At 42.2% G+C, this 18560-nt stretch overlaps 2 protein-coding genes across 6 annotated transcripts; both read left to right on the top strand.

Annotated features, from left to right (window-relative positions):
• The first annotated feature begins 7475 nt into the window (after positions 1–7475).
• On the top strand, positions 7476–9605 carry timm10 (translocase of inner mitochondrial membrane 10 homolog (yeast)). The gene is made up of 2 exons (XM_027000508.2): positions 7476–7680; positions 8880–9605. The coding sequence occupies exons 1-2, from the start codon at positions 7610–7612 to the stop codon at positions 9073–9075; spliced, it is 267 nt and encodes an 88-aa protein (XP_026856309.1). The 5' UTR covers positions 7476–7609; the 3' UTR covers positions 9076–9605.
• Positions 9606–10344: 739 nt separating this feature from the next.
• unc93b1 (unc-93 homolog B1, TLR signaling regulator) lies at positions 10345–18317 on the top strand. Of its 5 annotated transcripts, none has more exons than XM_027000479.2 (13): positions 10345–10522; positions 10941–11060; positions 11312–11453; positions 11743–11896; positions 12374–12535; positions 12971–13100; positions 13308–13401; positions 13974–14098; positions 14321–14503; positions 14994–15273; positions 15525–15643; positions 16056–16178; positions 16486–18317. In XM_027000479.2, the coding sequence occupies exons 2-13, from the start codon at positions 10941–10943 to the stop codon at positions 16717–16719; spliced, it is 1866 nt and encodes a 621-aa protein (XP_026856280.2). In that variant the 5' UTR covers positions 10345–10522; the 3' UTR covers positions 16720–18317. The 5 variants fall into 5 exon arrangements, with proteins under 5 accessions (XP_026856280.2, XP_026856278.2, XP_026856281.2 ...); XM_027000477.2 differs by having other exon boundaries at positions 10918–11060; XM_027000480.2 differs by having other exon boundaries at positions 10345–10526.
• Positions 18318–18560: the final 243 nt, after the last annotated feature.

Genomic DNA, 18560 nt, shown 5'->3' with positions numbered 1-18560 from the left:
TGGCAGCCTCCACTGTGACATACTGCTGCAGACAGAGGGTGAGGGAGAAGGCAGCGATGTAGTCCTGCCAGGCCTGTTCTGTGGTTACCGTTAAACTGCCTATATACTTTTCACTGAACCAAGTGGATTAAATTACATTTTAAACTTTTTTTTTTTTAAAGCATGCCATTCATGTGGAAAAGTAGGAACAGTTATAGAAGCCAGCATCAGTCTGCTTTTGTTTGTAATCTAACTTTTTAGATGATATATTTGGGGGGGGGGGGGGGGAAATATGTCTTTAATGAGGCTGTAGATAATGAATTTTACCTTGATTTGTGAATTACATGTAAATCTAAGGTGCGTTTTAGTGTTTCCTGTGTACTTTAGTCTGTTTCTGTGTGCTTTAAAGGGGTTGCTTAATGGTATATTGCAAAATTATTATACTCTTACTCTCCTAGGTGTGTCTGTTCCTGCACATGGCTGTGTGTTGTCTGCCCTGAGCCCAGTTTTTTCTAGAGCCCTAGCCAACTCTCCTTTGCTTCCAGCAGGGCAGAGCAGACTAGTCAAACTTCATGCAGTAGGGGCTAATGCCCTTCTGAAGTTAGTTGGGTTCATCTACTCTGGGGAAATGGCAGGAGAGGGTTTTGGTGAACAGGAGGAGGTGATTGATGTTGCCCACAGGCTTGGCTTCAGTAATCTGATAGATGGCAAGAAAAGACATATGACTGGGCATCAGGACAAAGCTGTGAGATGGAGGGAGATTGGTCTGCAGACAGAAATGGAAAAGCAAGCTCCAAGTCCACTGGTCTTGACAGAAGGGCAAAGGTTTATACATGCAGGGTCTCAGACTGATAGTCCTAAAGGTAATCTGACAGATGCTTGCTGTGTCTCAGAGCCTGTACTGTCTCTAGCCCAGCCTCCTGTGTTGGCTTCCATGTCTAGTGAGTACAGCACCATTTCTCCACTTGGTAATGCTGACTTGTTAAATGACACTGCTGCCGCCTCCCTCTCCAGCCTTAGTGAAACACCGGCTGGTGCTCACTCCAAATGCTGCCAAGAAATGGAAAAGAAAAAAGGCAAAAATCCTAAGATGCTAGACCAGTTGAGCAAAGAGAGTCTGAAATGCAAACAAATCAAGTTATTAAATATTAAGACTGAGTCGAAACTTCTGAATTCTGGGGTCTTGGAAGGAACAAAAGGAATTGGGGGTAAAGATTTCCGCAAGTTGATTAAGAAGCTTGGTTTCCAAAATAGCACTGCTTTTGAACAGTCAGAAGACACTCAGATTTCACTGAAGATTAAACTGAAGAGGAGAACCAGTGGGGCATTGTGGGAGATTGTTAGCATCCATGAGGAGAGCAGAGCAGATGAATCAAGCATGTGTGGATCTGCTGCTTCAGAGCGGTGTCATACTGGCCCAGGAATGATGCACAGTGACTGTGAGGTACCTGCTTTTCACAGGGTCAGTTGGATTCAGTAAATGATTTATACATGTTGGTAGCTAATTTGCATTGCCTCTAAATGTTCCTATATTGCACCTGCTGCTGATTCATGACGTGCTTTTTTTCTTGTCTTGGTAAGCTTGTACAGAACCAGCGGACCTGCCCTGGAGTTCAGGGGGGCCCCTCTCCAGCACTACTTGGGACTGTAACACTCACACCCCCTTCAGACCTGAATACCTCATCTCCTGCCACCCCTGCCAGGCCCCCTTCAGAAAAGTCTCATCTCCCTACCCATGATCCCGGGCTTCTTTCCTCCCCTTTACAAATGCAATCAGCATCACAAGGTCTGCCACAGGCCGAAGAGTCTGATGAGAATTTTGCAATGCTACTGGAGGATATGGTTATGATGGGTATAAACATCTTGCCCTCAGAGTCAACGGATGGAAACAGCATGCATCATTTAAACCAGCTATGTTCAAACCTGGATCCACAAATTGGGCTGTGTGAAGCTGCTCCATATAACTGTCTTTGTGTGTGTGGGGATAATATAGCGGCTAGGGGACGTGACTCTGGCAAGATAATCTCAGGTTCCTCTGGACAACAAGCAGCAGGTAAAAGAGAATGTTTGTGTTACTTTACAGAAAACTTTCCAGTTGTAAAGGCACCAAATTCTGGACCGCAGTTACACTGGTTTCAGCTGGAGCATTCCTCCTAAATTACAAAATGGAGTGCATTAAAGATTAAATGAAAAAAATATATAATTGCTAATTTCTTATTCTTTCAGTGAGAGTTTTAAGATCAAACATTTGCTAACTTTATTTTGTGACATGAAACAACGGTAATGCAGTGAATGGTAAAGTAGGTACTAAATATGATCCGTCAACACCAGGCTTTAAGAATGCATTCTTTGAGTAGTTGCATTCTCTCCCAAGTATCTCTTTTTTTTCCCCTCAGTGTGTACATTTCTTTCTCCAGCTCCTCTTTGAGTTGAATCAATGCACCTTTTGCTTTTTCCTGGGCTCAAAATATGGCATGTGTTCGGTATACATTCCTCAGTGTGACTGTATGGCTATTGATAAGTACCGCTGCTCTGTGTCCGCTCTGTTGGACCCAACAGAACTTGAATCGTTTTTTCATAGCTCAGCTGTGCTTATGCTTTCTCTTGTGCAGGTTCAGAGTGCACCGTCTTAGAGAGCCAGTCCGGATGCAGGACAGTTGAACTCAAGAATATGGCATCAGTGGCAAGTTATCCGGGATCATTTGTTACGTCTCCGTGTATTACACCGCAAAAAGACACTCATTCATCCTCTACATTTCTATGCACTGTATCAGAAAAAGTCCCAGCGTCCACCCTTCCTGCTTGTACTGCAGGTCTCCAGCTGCCACACCAAAATGTAGGTGAGGTGTTGGATAACTTTTTTTGGACTGCAGATAACCATGTTCAATTGATGAAAGAAGGTCTGAGTAATACCAGTGAAGGTCTTCATGGGAATGTACACACTTCAAAAGTGACCACAAGCAGAGCAGCGCACAATTCGTTAGACAGAGTAAACATAGTCACAGAAACCAACAGAGACTTGGCCAATTCAACACCAGTGAAAAATCCTCCTTACATAATGCATCAAGTATCATTTAAGCAAGCACAAGCCATTGTTGAAGCCCCAAATTCTGATGAGGCCGAGTTCAATGAGATGAGGCTCCCAAGATGTCTTTCACCCCTTGCATCAGAAAAGGAAGAGTCTAGCACTCTAAGACCATTGGAAATGTCTTCATGGCTGTCTGTATCATCTATTAACCCACAGCCATCATTGAAGATTTCTTCACCCCAGCCACAGGCATTTTCTGGTAAAACTGACCAAGTGAATCCATCGTGTACTCCTCTATATGTAAAGCAAAGTGGTTATGCTTCCTTGTCAAGTCATGACACTGTGCTAAGTAACAGCTCATGCAATTTCAGACCAAATAAGGGTTACCTTGAAGGGGCTACTAAGAGCAGATTAGGGCAGATAACTACGCAAAGCTGGAGCCATGAGAAGCCGACATCAGCAAGCTCAGAGGACAGGGAGACAGACAGACCAACAGATAAAGTATTGGGCCAGAGAATATCTACAAAAAGGTGCAGTGTTGAGGCAATGGCTAATGAGCAAGATAGGAAAAGAACCAAGAAGACTGCTTATAACTCAAATGTAGTACAAATGGTCAAGATAATGAAACCTTGGAGCGTGAACAAAGGAGCTGTTGCAAGCATTGATGCCACACAACAGACTCATAACACTTGCCCCAAGAAAATGGATTGGCTGAGGTCTGGCAAGTCACTCAAAAGAGTATCAACTGAAGGAAGATCCTTGGAAAACCAAGCACATTGCAAGACAACCCAACCTTTTAAGTGTGGAAAACAGAGTGAATCTAAAGAAGAGATGGATGAAAAAGAACCTACTCTTGTAGCAAAATGTGGGTGTGGGAGGCCCCCTAAAAAAGCCAATTGTGCTGCAGGCTTTGTGCAAAAATTGAGCAAAGTAAGGAAATTGAATGATTTGTATGCAGGTTTTGATTATTTCAGCTCTGCTGATGATTATAATTTGCAGTTCACACAGAGGGTCAAAACCGCTGAATCTGTACAGAATGAAGGACAAGTTGTACTAAAACATGGAAGACCCCATAAGAAAGGGAAACATGCTTTGGCCATTCCACAATCTGTAACAAAAATACAGGATGTAAATGGGTTGTCTAAAGGTTTTGCAAAAGGTAAGGTGAACAATGGGTGTGAAGACAGTACAGCACAAGAACCAGAGATGAATACTTCCTCATACTCTGTTGAGGAATTGAGCACTGATGTGAACACTGAGACAACCAAACAACCCATTAAGCATGCTAGTCAAGCTCAACGGCCAAGCATTGTTGATTGTATTTTCCACCATACCATTTATAGTAAAGGAAAAGACAATACACTTTTTCTGGCAATGGACCAGCATGCAAGGCCAAGTTTTCAGAATGCAGGCAATTTTGAGACAACTGAGAGGAAAAACTGCGCCGAGCCACCACCACCACTCACTGTAAAGAAATTCAGGGAGTTCATAGAACAAGGCCCGGTGCAGAGGAGAAAGTTGACCAGCATCAGTGGACAGGAAGAGAAAGATGCCACTGGAGAGAGTACAGCTGATAGAACGGTAGCAGTAGATGGTAAAGCAGAGCAGGTTGTAGACAGAAGTAAAAACAAAAAGGCAGATTCAGAAAGCAGCACCGTCAACAGTGAGGAGCTGAACATTTCATTCAAAAGCCAAAATGGATGTTTAATTGGTGGAAACTGTGAGACAAACACTGGTAAAATCCAAGCAGATAAAACAATGAATGTTAACTTTAATTCCATTCATTTATCCAGTCACAGCATTAATCTGAACACTGATCTTGGTTCAGAGCTGTATTCTGTTCCTTTTATAAACACGTTCGAAGTGAAAAATGGGTCTCGGAGTGAATCCAGTCAAATCACTGAATATCCTTTAAGATCTGAAGATATAACAAATACTGTAACATCAGTTGAGAACTCAAAAGTGTTAGCTGCTGAAAAAGATTTGAAAGGTGAGCAAATTTCAGAAAGCTTTTGTGAAATACTGACTTCAGAATGTAGTGAAACAGTAGAGGTGGCATCAGACAAGACTGGAGATTTTTATAATAAAGATAGTGAGAGCATTCAAATTGTTAAGCCAGATAGTTGGAATGAGAAAGTGGGAGAGCATACAGAAAAGGAAGCAGTTTATGACAAGGAAATAACTAAAAACAACGAACACGGTGCTGCAATAAGTGGTGGTGATCTGGAAGTGGTGGACGAGACTGCCCAGGTTACTACAGGTCATGGACATGGGGTAGCTCATACTGAATGGAGCAATGATGAGACGGGCATGGAGGGAAACCATTCTAGTTCAAAGATAACTGATGGACAGGCTCGTGCTGAGGAGAGGGAATTAAGCGGCCCACGGTTTCTAAAGACGCATGCTGAAGTCATTTCATCAGATGAAGGTAACTGAGTATATTTTACACTTTAAAGGCTAAGTAAAATGTTCAAATTAGGTTTGCCTAACCAGAAATACAGGTTTAGACATTGATATGAAATGATTATGGCAGCCCACATGATGCACATGACATTAGGAATGCCTGCTTTTTTTGGTGTGCCTAATGGACTTGACAAGTTGAGAATTTGGGACCACAGTTTTACTCAGAATTACATTTTGCCACATGTTAAATTCTAATTTCTCTCCATTGGGGTGTGTGTGTGAAAAATAATTACACTTAAATATATAATTTAATAACATAATACATAACTTTAAATAAATAATACACCTGTCCCGTTGAAGATGCGCTACTTAGTGAATGGCAGCACTGCAAAGCACAGCTGTGTACAACATGTAGTCTTATGACCAAGATAAAGTAAATGTACAATTTGCAGGAAGAGGATATTTTTTAATTTGATCAGGACTATGCTTTAATGTTTTTAAACTAAGGCTGGTGTTACAGTGAAACTTTTTATGCATATAGTTGCATATTGAGAACTGTATGCAACAATTCGGTTCAACTTGACAGTTAAACAGTTCAAAAACAGTTTCTGGCCAAATATTTCACTATTTAGCCAAATTAACATTTATTTTTATGCATCGTTGTTCTCCCCACATAAACTAATCTGACATTTATATTTGCTGCATTTGTATGCAATTTTCCAGCCTTCATTGCTGTTTTTCTTACACCTTTAGTAAAAAAAAATGTTCATTTTTAAACATACTTCATTGAGGAGCACACTTCCCTTTCTGTAATAATTTCTATCCTTTAGATCTCAAAGGAGCTTTTGCTTTGTGTAAAATGAGGGCGTGTCAACAAAGATAATATTGAATAATGTAGCTCCCAGCTGCATCAGGCTCAGAGTAAGTTCTGACACAAGCATCTGCTTAAACAGCTACTAACATTTAACTTTACAACTGATTATAGAAGCATTAGCTTTGGGAAATACATTTGTGTTGTCATGATAACTTGCAAAATGAGAAACTACTACCTTTCACAAAGTCAAGGTGTTTTTCATGTTCCAAGATATTGAGATGGATGCTGTGGATGAGTTTGAGTTGCAGGATCCTTTTTCATTATGCAACTTGTTAAATTTACTTTCATGAATGTTCACTGTCTAAAGCCAGCCTAAAAACACCTATTAGAAACACCAACCTTGTCCTTGTATAGTAAATAGCCATGAAAGATTTTCTGGTTTGTCTTTTAAAGCTTTAACACAGACACCAACAAGCACAAGCGTAGAAGATCTTTCCGTCCAGCTTGTAGAGGAGCCTGAGCAGGCTGCTCCAAGCAACCCCCCAGTGAATACAATGGATCCTTCATCAGTGTCTGCAGCTAGAGTGAAGTTTGAGTCAACAGAGAACTGGGACTGTGATGAAGATGAAGAGGTAGTTGTGGATGACGTATGGGGCTTTCCCAGTGTTCTGCCTCATTCATCGATTAGCCAACCCTTCACCACCATTCTGGATGAGGACACAGAGGATGACTTGGGAGAGGAGGAAGAGGTTGATGTGACTGGAGATGAGACAAATTGAACCTTGTTTGCTTTTGCAAGGCTGGGGTATCTGAGTCTTTTCCCCTTTGTACTAACACAATCAGAACCAGGGTGGGGGTTTTTTTTGTTTGTTTTTTTCTTTTTTTCTTTTAAGGTTTCCTGAGTTGTTACTGTCTGTTATACACACAAAAAGCACTTGTGTTAAATTATGAATATTTCATTGTCCTTTTGATTATGCATATTTGAGGACTTTTTTTAGATGTTGGAAAACCTTAGTTCGGGTGTTGGGTTTTGTATTCCGGAATCAGGAAGTACTGTTATTTTTCTTTTCTCTTTGCCATTAAGAAAAGCCAAACTTTGCTGTTAAAATAGTACTGACATAATAGGGAATGAATGCATATTTTACAAAATATACAATATGAATAGTCCAGTGCTTGATTTTCAGTATCTAGCTACCGACAGCAACCATAAAAGGAGAAGCTATGTTGACCCCGGAAGTAATATTTGGAAGCGGGGGCTACCACGTGTGTTCTGTTCACTGAAGGTTAATCGTTGCTGCCAGGGTTCGTTGTTAAACGGAACCCTTCTGTTTAAACTCTTCGTTGTGAGGTTTCTACGGGCTAGTTGAAAACGTTAAGTCGTCAGGATGGATCCGATGAAAGCACAGCAGCTGGCGGCGGAACTCGAAGTGGAGATGATGGCAGACATGTATAACCGGTAAGGTTATCAGCCAGCCAGCGTTACTAACTTGTTAACGGCAGGTTACCTCAAAGGTTAGGTAGCTAGCTAGATTCAGCGTTTAGGTACAATAGCTTTCATTAACATGGCAGTATTTTCTGCTCGGGGGGTTTGTATTTGGAAGATAAATGCACTGTTTGCCATCTTCTGCAAGTGATCATGCTAGCTAGGTAGGCTGGCTAGCTAACGTAAGATATCGGACACGGTTTGGGCAATATTTTTAAGTTTTGGTTTAATTAGTTGGAATGTCGTCATATGACACGTAACTAGATCGGTTGGTGGACTTTGGTTCAGGTAAGGTTAAACGATAGCTATTTTGTTTGTATTTCCTAGGAAATGCCACGTAGATGTCATGGCTAGTAACTAACGAGATGTTAACCTGGTAAGACGCTTAAGGCAATCAAACACAAACCTGTTAAAAGATTTGTGTATGTTTTAGTTATCTTGAAGGTCAGGCATGACAGAAAGGTCAGTCAGCTTCCACCTTCACCAAAACCACATTCCCAGTAATACAACAAAGTGGCAATCAAGGTAGCTTCTAGTCTTTCTAACTAACTCTTCCATCAATAATCGTAGTAGTCTAAAATACGGCAAAATACCTACTTCTGCAGTCCAGGGTATTGCCCTTGCATGCAACCAAGAGCTTATTAAACATGGTGCTATGGTTCATTATATGGAGTGGTAGAAACCAAAAATATGGAACATGAGAAGTTACTGGTTGTCCTTGAGTGATCATTTTCATTAATCATTAAAATTTTATATATATATATATATATATATATATATTTCTATATAGAAATGTGCTTGAGAGACGGGTGCACATTTTCAAATTTTTAAAGTCAGCTGTAGTTTTCATTTCTCTGTATTTTATAAGCTGTCTGACACAATCATGAGTCACAGAAGTTTCTCAGGTTCCCTTGTGTAGAGTATGTGCACAAAAAAATGGCTAACTTCACAACTCGGATACGTAATATGCTTGGATGCGGTGCCTTTTGATTGAATCTCTCAGTGGATGTTAGTAATGGAGTGGTCTTTACTAGTGTCTGTGACAGGACTGGGGTCTGTCTGGTATGATATTCATTTCATCTAGTACGTCAAGTAGCTTAAACCCAAGAAACGTGAGATTAATAGTGTATGTATAAAATGTTTATTTATCCCCTTCTTCCTTTCTCCTGCAGCATGACCAGCGCATGTCACAGGAAATGCGTGCCCCCTCACTACAAGGAAGCCGAACTTTCAAAAGGCGAGGCAGTGTGTCTGGACCGCTGTGTTGCCAAGTACCTCGACCTGCATGAGAGACTGGGGCGCAAGCTTACTGAACTCTCTGTACAGGATGAGGAGATGATGAGGAAGGCTGCTGCAGGGACTGGTTAAAGCCCATCCGGATATCCAGACAGCAGCTTATGGGCTGGCCAGGCCAGCTGTACTGAGAATTATGAGAAGACATTACACACTTGACCTCAGCCTTCATCTGTTGAATCTCTCTGAGATTTGCAGCAATGGTAGAACTTGATATATTTGAGTTATTGGTGGCCCAGTAATTTCTTACTGGAATCTAGTCTGTTGTAATTGGCAGGAGCAGTTGAGACTACATGATTGACTGACCTATTTAGTTTTAGGGGGTTTTTTTTGCCTTGAAGCCTGAGCGAATGTGAGCATGAGTGTATGTGAGGGCAGACCAAGTTCTGTATGGATGCTAAATGTTTTTTTTTTCCTGCATGTTGTCAACTGAACAGTCCACCCCTTTTTTTATATATATATATATATATATTCATATGTATGCGTGTGTGTGTATATTTGTTAATTCAATGTGACTACTGACACTGTAAAACGTTTTATTGTATTCATGCTATTTTGGGGGGAAAAAATTTGTTGCACAGCTTAATTAAATCTGCTAGAACTTATGCTTTTTTATGTCCACCTTTTATTATTTATTACCAAAAAGACCATATTCAGGACAACAATTAATAGTAGTATCTCTATTTAGAATTAGTATTACATTTAATAAATCTGGTAAAACACTACTCATTTGTCTTAACTTGTAAAACAATTGTATAGCATATCCTAACAGGTCTTTTTGGAAACTGTCTCGTTTAAAAATTACTTCAGGATTTTGTACCAGCTCTTATGCTTTTGAAATTGTATCTTCAGTGATTGCAACACATTGCAGCACAACTTAGTTTGAAGTACCTTTCAGTCATGCGCTTGTTTATTTTGGCATAAATGCCCTAAAGGCTGGTGAGGGCTTAGTTTGTGGGCCTAAATGCTCAGTGCTTAAGGTATTCAACTTGTAATTGCAAGGTTGCAAGTTCAAGTCCTACCACCAGCAGGTTGCCACTGTTGGGGCACCTGAGCAAGGCCTTTAACCTTCAATTGCTAAAGTTGTATTCAGACATAATTGCAAATCGTTTTGGATGAAAGCATCAGATAAATTATAAATGTAAATTATCCTCTTCTGGGTTTCATAATTCAGGGTAATAGCAAGGTTTTTTCCATTAGGAAACCCCTGGTGGTGTATCTGCTCAACGCGCCACCTAAAATTAATTTTATACAAGTTTGAATGCAGGTGCAATCCGACCATCGGAAACGGTACTGTATCTTTAAGATATCGCAAGAACTGGGAAGTGAAAGGGGCAACTTTCATTTCCTCTTGTCCGTTTTAGCTTGGTCTGTCGTTCTCCAATATAGACGAAAAGGAATGTAAGCCTGTTAAGAGCAGGATCGTTTCAACTCTGAAGAGAGAAATTTGATGCAGGAGCTATTCCGTTGTATGTCCGTTAACCTTTAGTGTTGATTACAACCTTACGGGACCCGAGTTTAGGTAGGTATGTTTGCAATATGTCATCAGTCTGTTTGCAAAGTGCAGGTACTTCGACATTAGAAATTATTGAGACATGGTGTGAATAAGGCTAAATTAGTCATTAGAAAATAAACCTAAAAAGACATCCGAATTGACATGCGTTGCCTGATGTTACTCGTATCATATTTCTGAAATATCCGAATAATGCTTTTACTCAGTTTATTAGTGGCTTCTTTTGCATGTTACTCTGAAGTTCTTAGGATTTTTGAAGGAATCCTAAAGTGTCATATGTGTTATTATAAGCCTATTACCCGCTTAGTTAATCTGCGGTCGTATTTAGGTTAATGTACATCTATGATCTGCTTCGCTGTTACTTCCCACTTTTGAATGGATTTCCATTTCTATGGTTTGGTTAGACGTTCTACCGTGTGACCACCAGATGGCAGCAGTTAATACAGAAGACAACGTGTACTGCGAGGCTGTATTGCATGGTGTGCCCCCTGCTGACGACGATGATGATCTGCAGCCACGATGTCAGGAAGGCAACATACAGGGACAGGTAGAAGTGAAGAGAAGAGAGCGTTTTTTACGAATAGTCTTAAAACGGATAGTCTATAATGTAATTTTAGATTGCGCATAAGCACCAGAAGGTATGGTGAGCCACTTGCGTTTGTGGGAATTAATGCTGTGCCTGTTTTCAGTTTTCTTGGTTGTGCAAGATAACAGTATAGTGCCAGTTTCCTTTAACCCACCCATGAAATTCAACCACGGAACCTTTCATCAGTCAATTAATTCTTCTTTTTCTGTCAGGAAGATGAGTTTCTGGGGCCACACCCAGACTATGATGAGGAAGAGGAGGAGAGGAAGTATTACAGGCGGAAAAGGCTGGGTGTGGTTAAGAACGTGGTGGGGGCCAGCTGTGGGGGCATGATCCTCTACAGTGTTTACATGGGTATGTTTCCTCTTTACTGCTGCAGATGACCATGAACCACTTTAGCTAATAAGCACATCGAAAATTCCTAAATGTCTGTATCGTTTTTTTTGTGTGTGTGTGTCTCAATGAGGAAAAAAAAAGGTTATTAAATATGCAAGTACATTTGTTCAAAATAACAAAAATAACAGAAATAACAAAAACAACAGACCAACACTTTACACGTGCAGCAAGATTAGGAGCATGCCACATGCCTGGTACCGTACACTGTGCAGTAGCATTTGTGGCATTGACGTGCTGTGTTTTGCAGGCCTGCTGCAGATGCAGTTAATTCTGCACTACGACGAGACGTACAGAGAGGTGAAATATGGCAGTCTGGGCCTGGAGGACATTGACAACAAGATGCTGATGGGCATTAATGTCACTCCTGTCGTGGGCTTGCTCTACACACCTGTGCTCATCCGGTAAGCGAAGCCGTTCCACTTCTTTCTCTCGCTCTGAAATGATTCTGCCTCTCTCTTCAGTCAGTTTGCATCTGTTCCCCTCCCTCTACTTTTGTCACCTACCTTGTACAGTTGAAAATGTGATAAATGTATGCCGCTTTAATCTGATTAGCATTTGTCACCTGTTTAATATTCATTATATTATTTTATTTTTTGATCTTTCTTACATACTTTTCATCAAATAATAAAATGTAATTTTTTTACTCAGTTAAAAACAGGTGGATTAGAAATGCCGTTATTGATTACAGTTATATTTTGTTTATGTCTGTCTCCCTTCTTGTTTCATCACACATTGAATCTACTGCATTTCTCTGTTTTCTTTCCTCCTGACCCTAAAAGCCATGCTGTCACTATTGAATACTCACTGGTCTGTGTGTGTGTGTGTGTGTGTGTGTGTGCGCGCACTCCCACACGTGTGTACCTGTGTGACTCTCCCAGGTTCCTGGGCACCAAATGGATGATGTTCCTCGCCTCTGGAATTTATGCTCTCTTTGTCTCCACCAATTACTGGGAGCGGTATTATACGCTGGTGCCATCAGCTGTTGCCATAGGGGTTGCCATAGTCCCTCTATGGGCCTCTCTTGGGAACTACATTACCAGGTGGAGAAACTGTTTTTTTATTAGTGGGGAAATTGCTTTCATGGTTCAATAAATAATTTACTTCCATATGCTTCCAAAGGGTAGTTCCTCTTGTGGGTGTGTACACCCAGCAATGCTCCCAGAGAAACATCCACCCACAGAGTTTAGTTCCACCCTTCACCGGACACACCATGCTGTGTTAGGTGTTTCTCTCCTCTTAACAGAGCCCTACAGTAATGTGAAACTACCAGTGGTGTTCAATCCTGTCCTCAGACACACCTCCAGGACACCTGTCTCACCTAAGATCATTTCTTACAGCTTTTATAGCTGAATCACATGGCAAAGATGTGGACTACATGGTGGTCACTGAGTGTGTGTGTGTGTGTGTGTGTGTGTGTGTGTGTGTGTGTGTGTGTGTGTGTGTGTGCGTGCGTGCTATGATGTCGAACACTGCAGGATGGCCCAGCAGTATTACGAGTATGTAAACTATAAGGAAGAGCATGTGCAGGAGCAGAAGAAGGTGCCAAAGGGTGCATGCCATCATTATGTCATCATCTTCCAGTCGGTTTTCTACATCTGCTTCCATGTGAGAAAGCTTGGCCAGTACCTGCTCAGTGTATCCTGGGGGGAGACACAACAGAATTTGTTCATATTCATAGATGTTGAGAATGGTTTTGTGCTTGGATTGTGTTGGGGTTTGTGTATGGTGCACACACATACAGGTGCAGCCCTGTTGTTCCATTACTCTGCTGTTTATGCCAGTGTTTCTCTCTGTGTGTTTCTGTCTTTTTAGCTGAGTTTCGTGTTTGCAGAGTTCCCCATGGTCCTCTTCCTCAATAACTATTTGAGTGACTACAATCACACTCTGTACAATGTCAAGCAATGTGGTAAGCTCAGCTATTCTGCTTCCTCTTTCCAGCTCTCTATTGCTGTACCCTCCAGCCTACACCTGGTGGTCATTGTTCAGTCACGAAGATTCACCCCACTCTCTCCTCCCTCCCTTTCTCTCTCTCTTCTCTCTCTCTCTCTCTCTCTCTCTCTCTCTCTCTCTCTCTCTACCTCTCTCTCTCTCTCTCCCTCTCCCTCTCTCTCTCTCTCTCTCTCTCTCACCCTCCCTCTCTGTTTATCTCCCTCTCTCTCTCTCTCTCTCTCTCTCCCTCCCTCCCTCTCTCTCTCTCTCTCTCACTCTCTCTCTCTCCCTCTCTCCCTCCCTCTCTCTCACCCACTCCCTCCCTCACCCCCTCCCTCCCTCCCTCTCTCTCTCTCCCTCCCTCCCTCTCTCTCTCTCTCCCTCCCTCTCTCTCTCTCTCTCTCTCTCTCTCTCCCTCCCTCCCTCCCTCCCTCTCTCTCTCTCTCTCTCTCTCTCTCTCTCTCTCTCTCTCTCTCTCTCTCTCCCTCCCTCCCTCCCTCCCTCCCTCTCTCTCTCTCTCTCTCTCTCTCTCTCTCTCTCTCTCCTTAGGAGCAGATGGGAAGGGAGTGATAGAGGGTTTCAATAAGACCGTGCTGCATCAGTTGCCTCGCTCTATGCTCCTCATTGAGGTAGAGAGTGTTTTAATGGGAGCTGCCTTCATCGCCATGATCATAGTAAGATGAGCCTCTATTCATCTCTGATCATCTCAGCTAACACAAGAATGCCTCACATTCTGTTTTCTGAGTCCCTTTTCTCACAAAGCTCTGGTGTCGACTCCAAACACATTGCACTGTTTGTATTCACGAGGCCGAAGCTGTGAAGCAGCCAGGCGTGTCCTCACCTGAGCAGTGTGTGGCAGAGCGGGTTGTGTTAGTAACTAAGGGCCTCTCGCATAGTTCCTGGCCATGTGTGGTGCTGCGTACCGGCCCACGGAGGAGATCGACCTGCGTAGCATCGGCTGGGGCAACATCTTCCAGCTGCCCTTCAAGCACCTGCGTGACTACCGCCTGCGTCTGCTCTGCCCTTTCTTCATCTACTCCGGCTTTGAAGTGCTGTTCGCCGTCAAGGGTCTCATACTGGTGAGAAACGAGTGGAGCAGAGAACGGCCGCTTTTCATCACCACTGCCTCGTGGGTGCCTGAGCCGACGGCGGCAGTGGACTTTAATCACAAGAGTGTGAGAAGTCAGATTCTATAATAGCCTGTGCCGCGAGTAAATAAATAAATAACAAGTGTGAGGTCAGGCTTGTAGGCTAAATGAATTGTAGCCTTTTTACAGCACATAAAGCCACATTTTTATGTTTATAGTGATTTTGTTTATATGACCTGTGTGTTTCTATATGTGTTTATATATAATTAAAAAAATATTTTTAAAAATGTTAACACCTCATGATACGAATAGCAAATCTTGGCAGTTACATCTCCAGGGTAGTTACTGGTTCACTCTGTCTATGGAATCAAAAGTAACAAACCAGAGTCATTGAGAGTAACTTTACAATGAGAGCTGAAAACTCTCATGTCCTAATTCCTGAACTGCCTCTCTGTCCTCCTGTTGTCCTCCCTCTCTTCAGTCCTACGGCGTGTGTGCGCTAGGAATGGAGCATCTGTGGTTGCTGGTGATGGTCTATGGCTTGGCATCCTCGGCGTGTTCGGCACTCTCACTGGCCCTCCTGCTGCAGCGCTTGCCCCGACAAACCTTGCTCCTCGGTGGGGCAGTGGTCCACCTGGTGCTGCTCATGGTTCTCATGTGCTGGTCTTCTACCCCCAAGAAGCTTGATCAGCTGCCTCAGCTGTTGATTCTGGTGGCTCTCTGGGGTCTTGGCACTGCTCTGAACAAGACCAGCCTGAGCAGTGAGTGCGACCCCCATACACACACATGCCAAATAGTTCAGAGCTAAAAGCAATGTACTGTTGCCATCATCTACAGGTGTAAAAAAAATATAAATAAAATAAAGCAAAAATGAAATAAAAAAGCAAAAATGTAAATGTTAGCGTCATAACCGTTATTGCTTTATTTCTGTGAGGAACATATTCAGTACGTGTGCTCTGCTTCCTGAGCGATGGAGTGTAAATGTCCACAACTCTTGTATCCCTCTGTGCAGCTCTGCTCGGCATGCTCTATGAGGACAAAGAACGCTTGGACTTTGTCTACACCGTCTACCACTGGTGGCAGGCTATCGCTATTTTTATCGTCTACCTCTGGTCTAGCCTGCCTATGAGGGTAAAGCATTTTGTTTGTGTGCGTGCGTAGGTTTTTAAGCTTGAGGGGTGGCAGACTATATCTAGTTTCATGTGTTGTTAAACTGGAATGTTGGCAGTTTGGAGCAAGCCGTGACAGGTTTTGCACGAATTAGCGTCCATTGTGGGCCTTCCGCAGGGATTGTTGTTCGGGGAGTGGATAATGAGCAGTGTGTTTGGAACGTCATTTGTCCAGACAAGGGCCTATGTTGATTGATAGCATGCTCTTTAGATTTAGATGAAAAACCATGTCATTGTTTTTTTTCTATCAATAAACTTTTACTATTCAAAAATAATGAAAATATTGAAAAGACAATACATCGGAGACTATGATCTTTTTTGTTTTGTTTTATTCTCTCACTCCCTCTTTCTCCCAACTTTTTCTTCCACTTCAGGCCAAGCTTGCTATCTTAATGGTTACCCTGCTGGTTGCAGGCTTCTGTTATTGGCAGATGGAACATCGTCTAGTCAAGAAAATCCCTTTCAGATTGCCACGGATTCCCCGTCCACGACACAAAGTGAGTTAGCTGTCCACCTGTTTCTTAACACAAAGCTGTGGAGGTTTCTTTAATGAACATTCAAGAAACTACTAATGTTAGGCAAATGCAGAGTGTTAGAACCATCAGAACAGCAGGCCAAACTTTACTGCTTCACCTTCAGTGTACTAGCATGAACACGTTATCATAGCAAACTGAATTTTAATTGTTGCATGACAGTTTTAGTCATGTTTTTCAATTCTTGTTCTTCAGACTACTACTATAGCAGAGCTTCACCTTTCACTGACATAATCATCTGCCTGTGTCAATATCATCTCCTTCCACGTAGGTCAAAGGTTACCGGTACTTGGAGGAGGAAAACTCTGACGAATGCGAGTCAGACAAGAGCGATGTGGAGGATGAGGATGAAGAGGGCAGGCAGGCTGAGGAAGAGAGGGTGGAGGATGCCAGCTCCCAGGATTCTGATTCGCTAGGACCTGAGAGAGGCAGGGCAAGAGGGCGGCGGCGGAGGCAGGATGATACCGCCTACGAACAGGCAGGAGACCGAGAGGTATATGACTAGGCCATGTGACTGAACACTCTCTGCTGATTGGACAGGAGGATGGGCTGCCCTTGGATCCAAAATAGAGAACGGGTTCCCAGTGAATATATGTGTGTGTAAGTAAGTGAGAGAGAAGGAATAAATGAGTGAACGAATGAATAAAAAGGATTGAATGAGTGAATAAATGAACACATGAGTAGGTAAATGAATGGGTGAATAAATGAATGAGAGTGAATTAATGAATGAATTAAAAGTGAATGAATAAGTAAAGGATTTAAAGTAATTGTTTTGAGAGAATATTTTTGGGAGGAAAAAGGTGTGTACGTTTTTTTTTTTTTGTTTGTTTGTTTGTTTTTCATAATCTAGAAGAGAGAAAAACTACCATGACAGAAAAAGGAAGGTCTGCAAGTGTTTAAGTAAAATGAGAAGTGAAAAGAGGAAGCAGCTACTACCTTAAAAGGCCAGGTGGTCTGTTGCTATAGAAACAGACCACACTGAACTGTTGGTCAAGGTGATTCTGCAGGTTTTCATCTGCTTTTCACTTGGTTCCACTTTTACACTGTATGTCTTTTGCTTTCATACAGGTTGATTTTGAAGTCAATAGTTATATGGTTATTTCAGTTCAGAGTGGTGATTTTTTTTTCCTTTTATAACTTCCATGTTTTAAAACACATGGTGTTCAGACTTTTTTTAAATACACACATTTACAACTACACACTCACTCACACTTTTCATACTCAGAGATACGCACTCAATATAACCACGAAAGCAAATTTGAGGTAAATATGCGTTTCTTAGTCACCAACTATCTTCTGTTGCACACACTCATCTGTCCCATATAGCAGTTACACATCACAAAACGCCAGTACAGCGTACTTGGGGTGGACCGTCCAACTGGTCCACATTTTCCGTAGCGCATACACATCACTGCCCAGGCCGCAGCTCGGCCACTCCCAGCACTGGTAGAGCGACAGTTGGAGCTGTGAGTGCTTATGCTCCCTCTCATTAGGCCTGATGTCCCCCACTCACCTCTGCCTACCTGCACGCAGCCTCAGTGCCGCCCCCTGCTGATGGACTGGTTTGGAGCCCCAGTCTGTCCAGTGCCTGCATACTCTTCCACATGCCTCCCTCTGTGATGCACTGGTGCCCATGGTAGCCAGGGAACTCTCAGCACACAAAACTGGCATTTTAGCTGGACCCTGAGACAGGAAAGAGATGGATCAAGCAGGATTATGGAAACGTCGAAAGAGTATGTGAACAAAAATGAGTGGTGTGGCGTTTTCCCAGTAATGAATAGCTATAATAGGATGTTTGTATAATCGGATAATCAGATGTTTGTATAATAGGATGTTTGTATGTTTGTATAATCGGATGTTTGATTAACTGCATTTTTTTTAAATTTTCTTTTTTTGAAGAAATGAGTGCATATGTACTTGCCACTGTTTGGCTTTCCATATTGACAGTTTATGGTGTGCTGCTGCTTTCATCTGCTATACAGGGCCTTATTTACCAAAACTGTGTTAAGTCTCTAAGGTGTCATCTGTGAATTTCACAAACACTCTCATGTTCTGTATGCCTGCTCAAGTGTAGTGTGTGATCATAAATTATGATTAACATGCTATATTTAACTGTAATTTCTGCAAGTCTTGGAAGGAGGCATGAAATTTACATAATGATTTATGTTCAGTACATGAGTGTATGGAGCTATCTATGTCACAAAATTTAGGGTGACATAATTGTGTGTGTGTGTGTGTGTGTGTGTGTGTGTGTGTGTGTGTGTGTGTGTGTGTGTGTGTGTGTGTATATGTATGTACACGTGGTACACGTGTGTGAGTGAGACTTACGCACCACTCTGCACGTGC

Source organism: Electrophorus electricus, chromosome 11 (genome assembly GCF_013358815.1).
Source record: "Electrophorus electricus isolate fEleEle1 chromosome 11, fEleEle1.pri, whole genome shotgun sequence".
Classification (NCBI taxonomy): Eukaryota; Metazoa; Chordata; class Actinopteri; order Gymnotiformes; family Gymnotidae; genus Electrophorus; species Electrophorus electricus.
The sequence above is the reverse complement of the archived record's forward strand: the minus strand, read 5'-3'. Positions and strand labels throughout refer to the sequence as shown.

Bases quoted from the DNA above. Each gene is read 5' to 3' on its own strand.
- unc93b1 (XM_027000479.2), top strand. From the start codon at position 10,941: ATGGCAGCAGTTAATACAGAAGACAACGTGTACTGCGAGGCTGTATTG. The intron at 11,454-11,742 runs GTATGTTTCCTC...TGTGTTTTGCAG, and splicing joins CCTCTACAGTGTTTACATGG to GCCTGCTGCAGATGCAGTTA. The intron at 16,179-16,485 runs GTGAGTTAGCTG...CCTTCCACGTAG, and splicing joins TTCCCCGTCCACGACACAAA to GTCAAAGGTTACCGGTACTT.
- timm10 (XM_027000508.2), top strand. From the start codon at position 7,610: ATGGATCCGATGAAAGCACAGCAGCTGGCGGCGGAACTCGAAGTGGAG. The intron at 7,681-8,879 runs GTAAGGTTATCA...TTTCTCCTGCAG, and splicing joins ATGGCAGACATGTATAACCG to CATGACCAGCGCATGTCACA.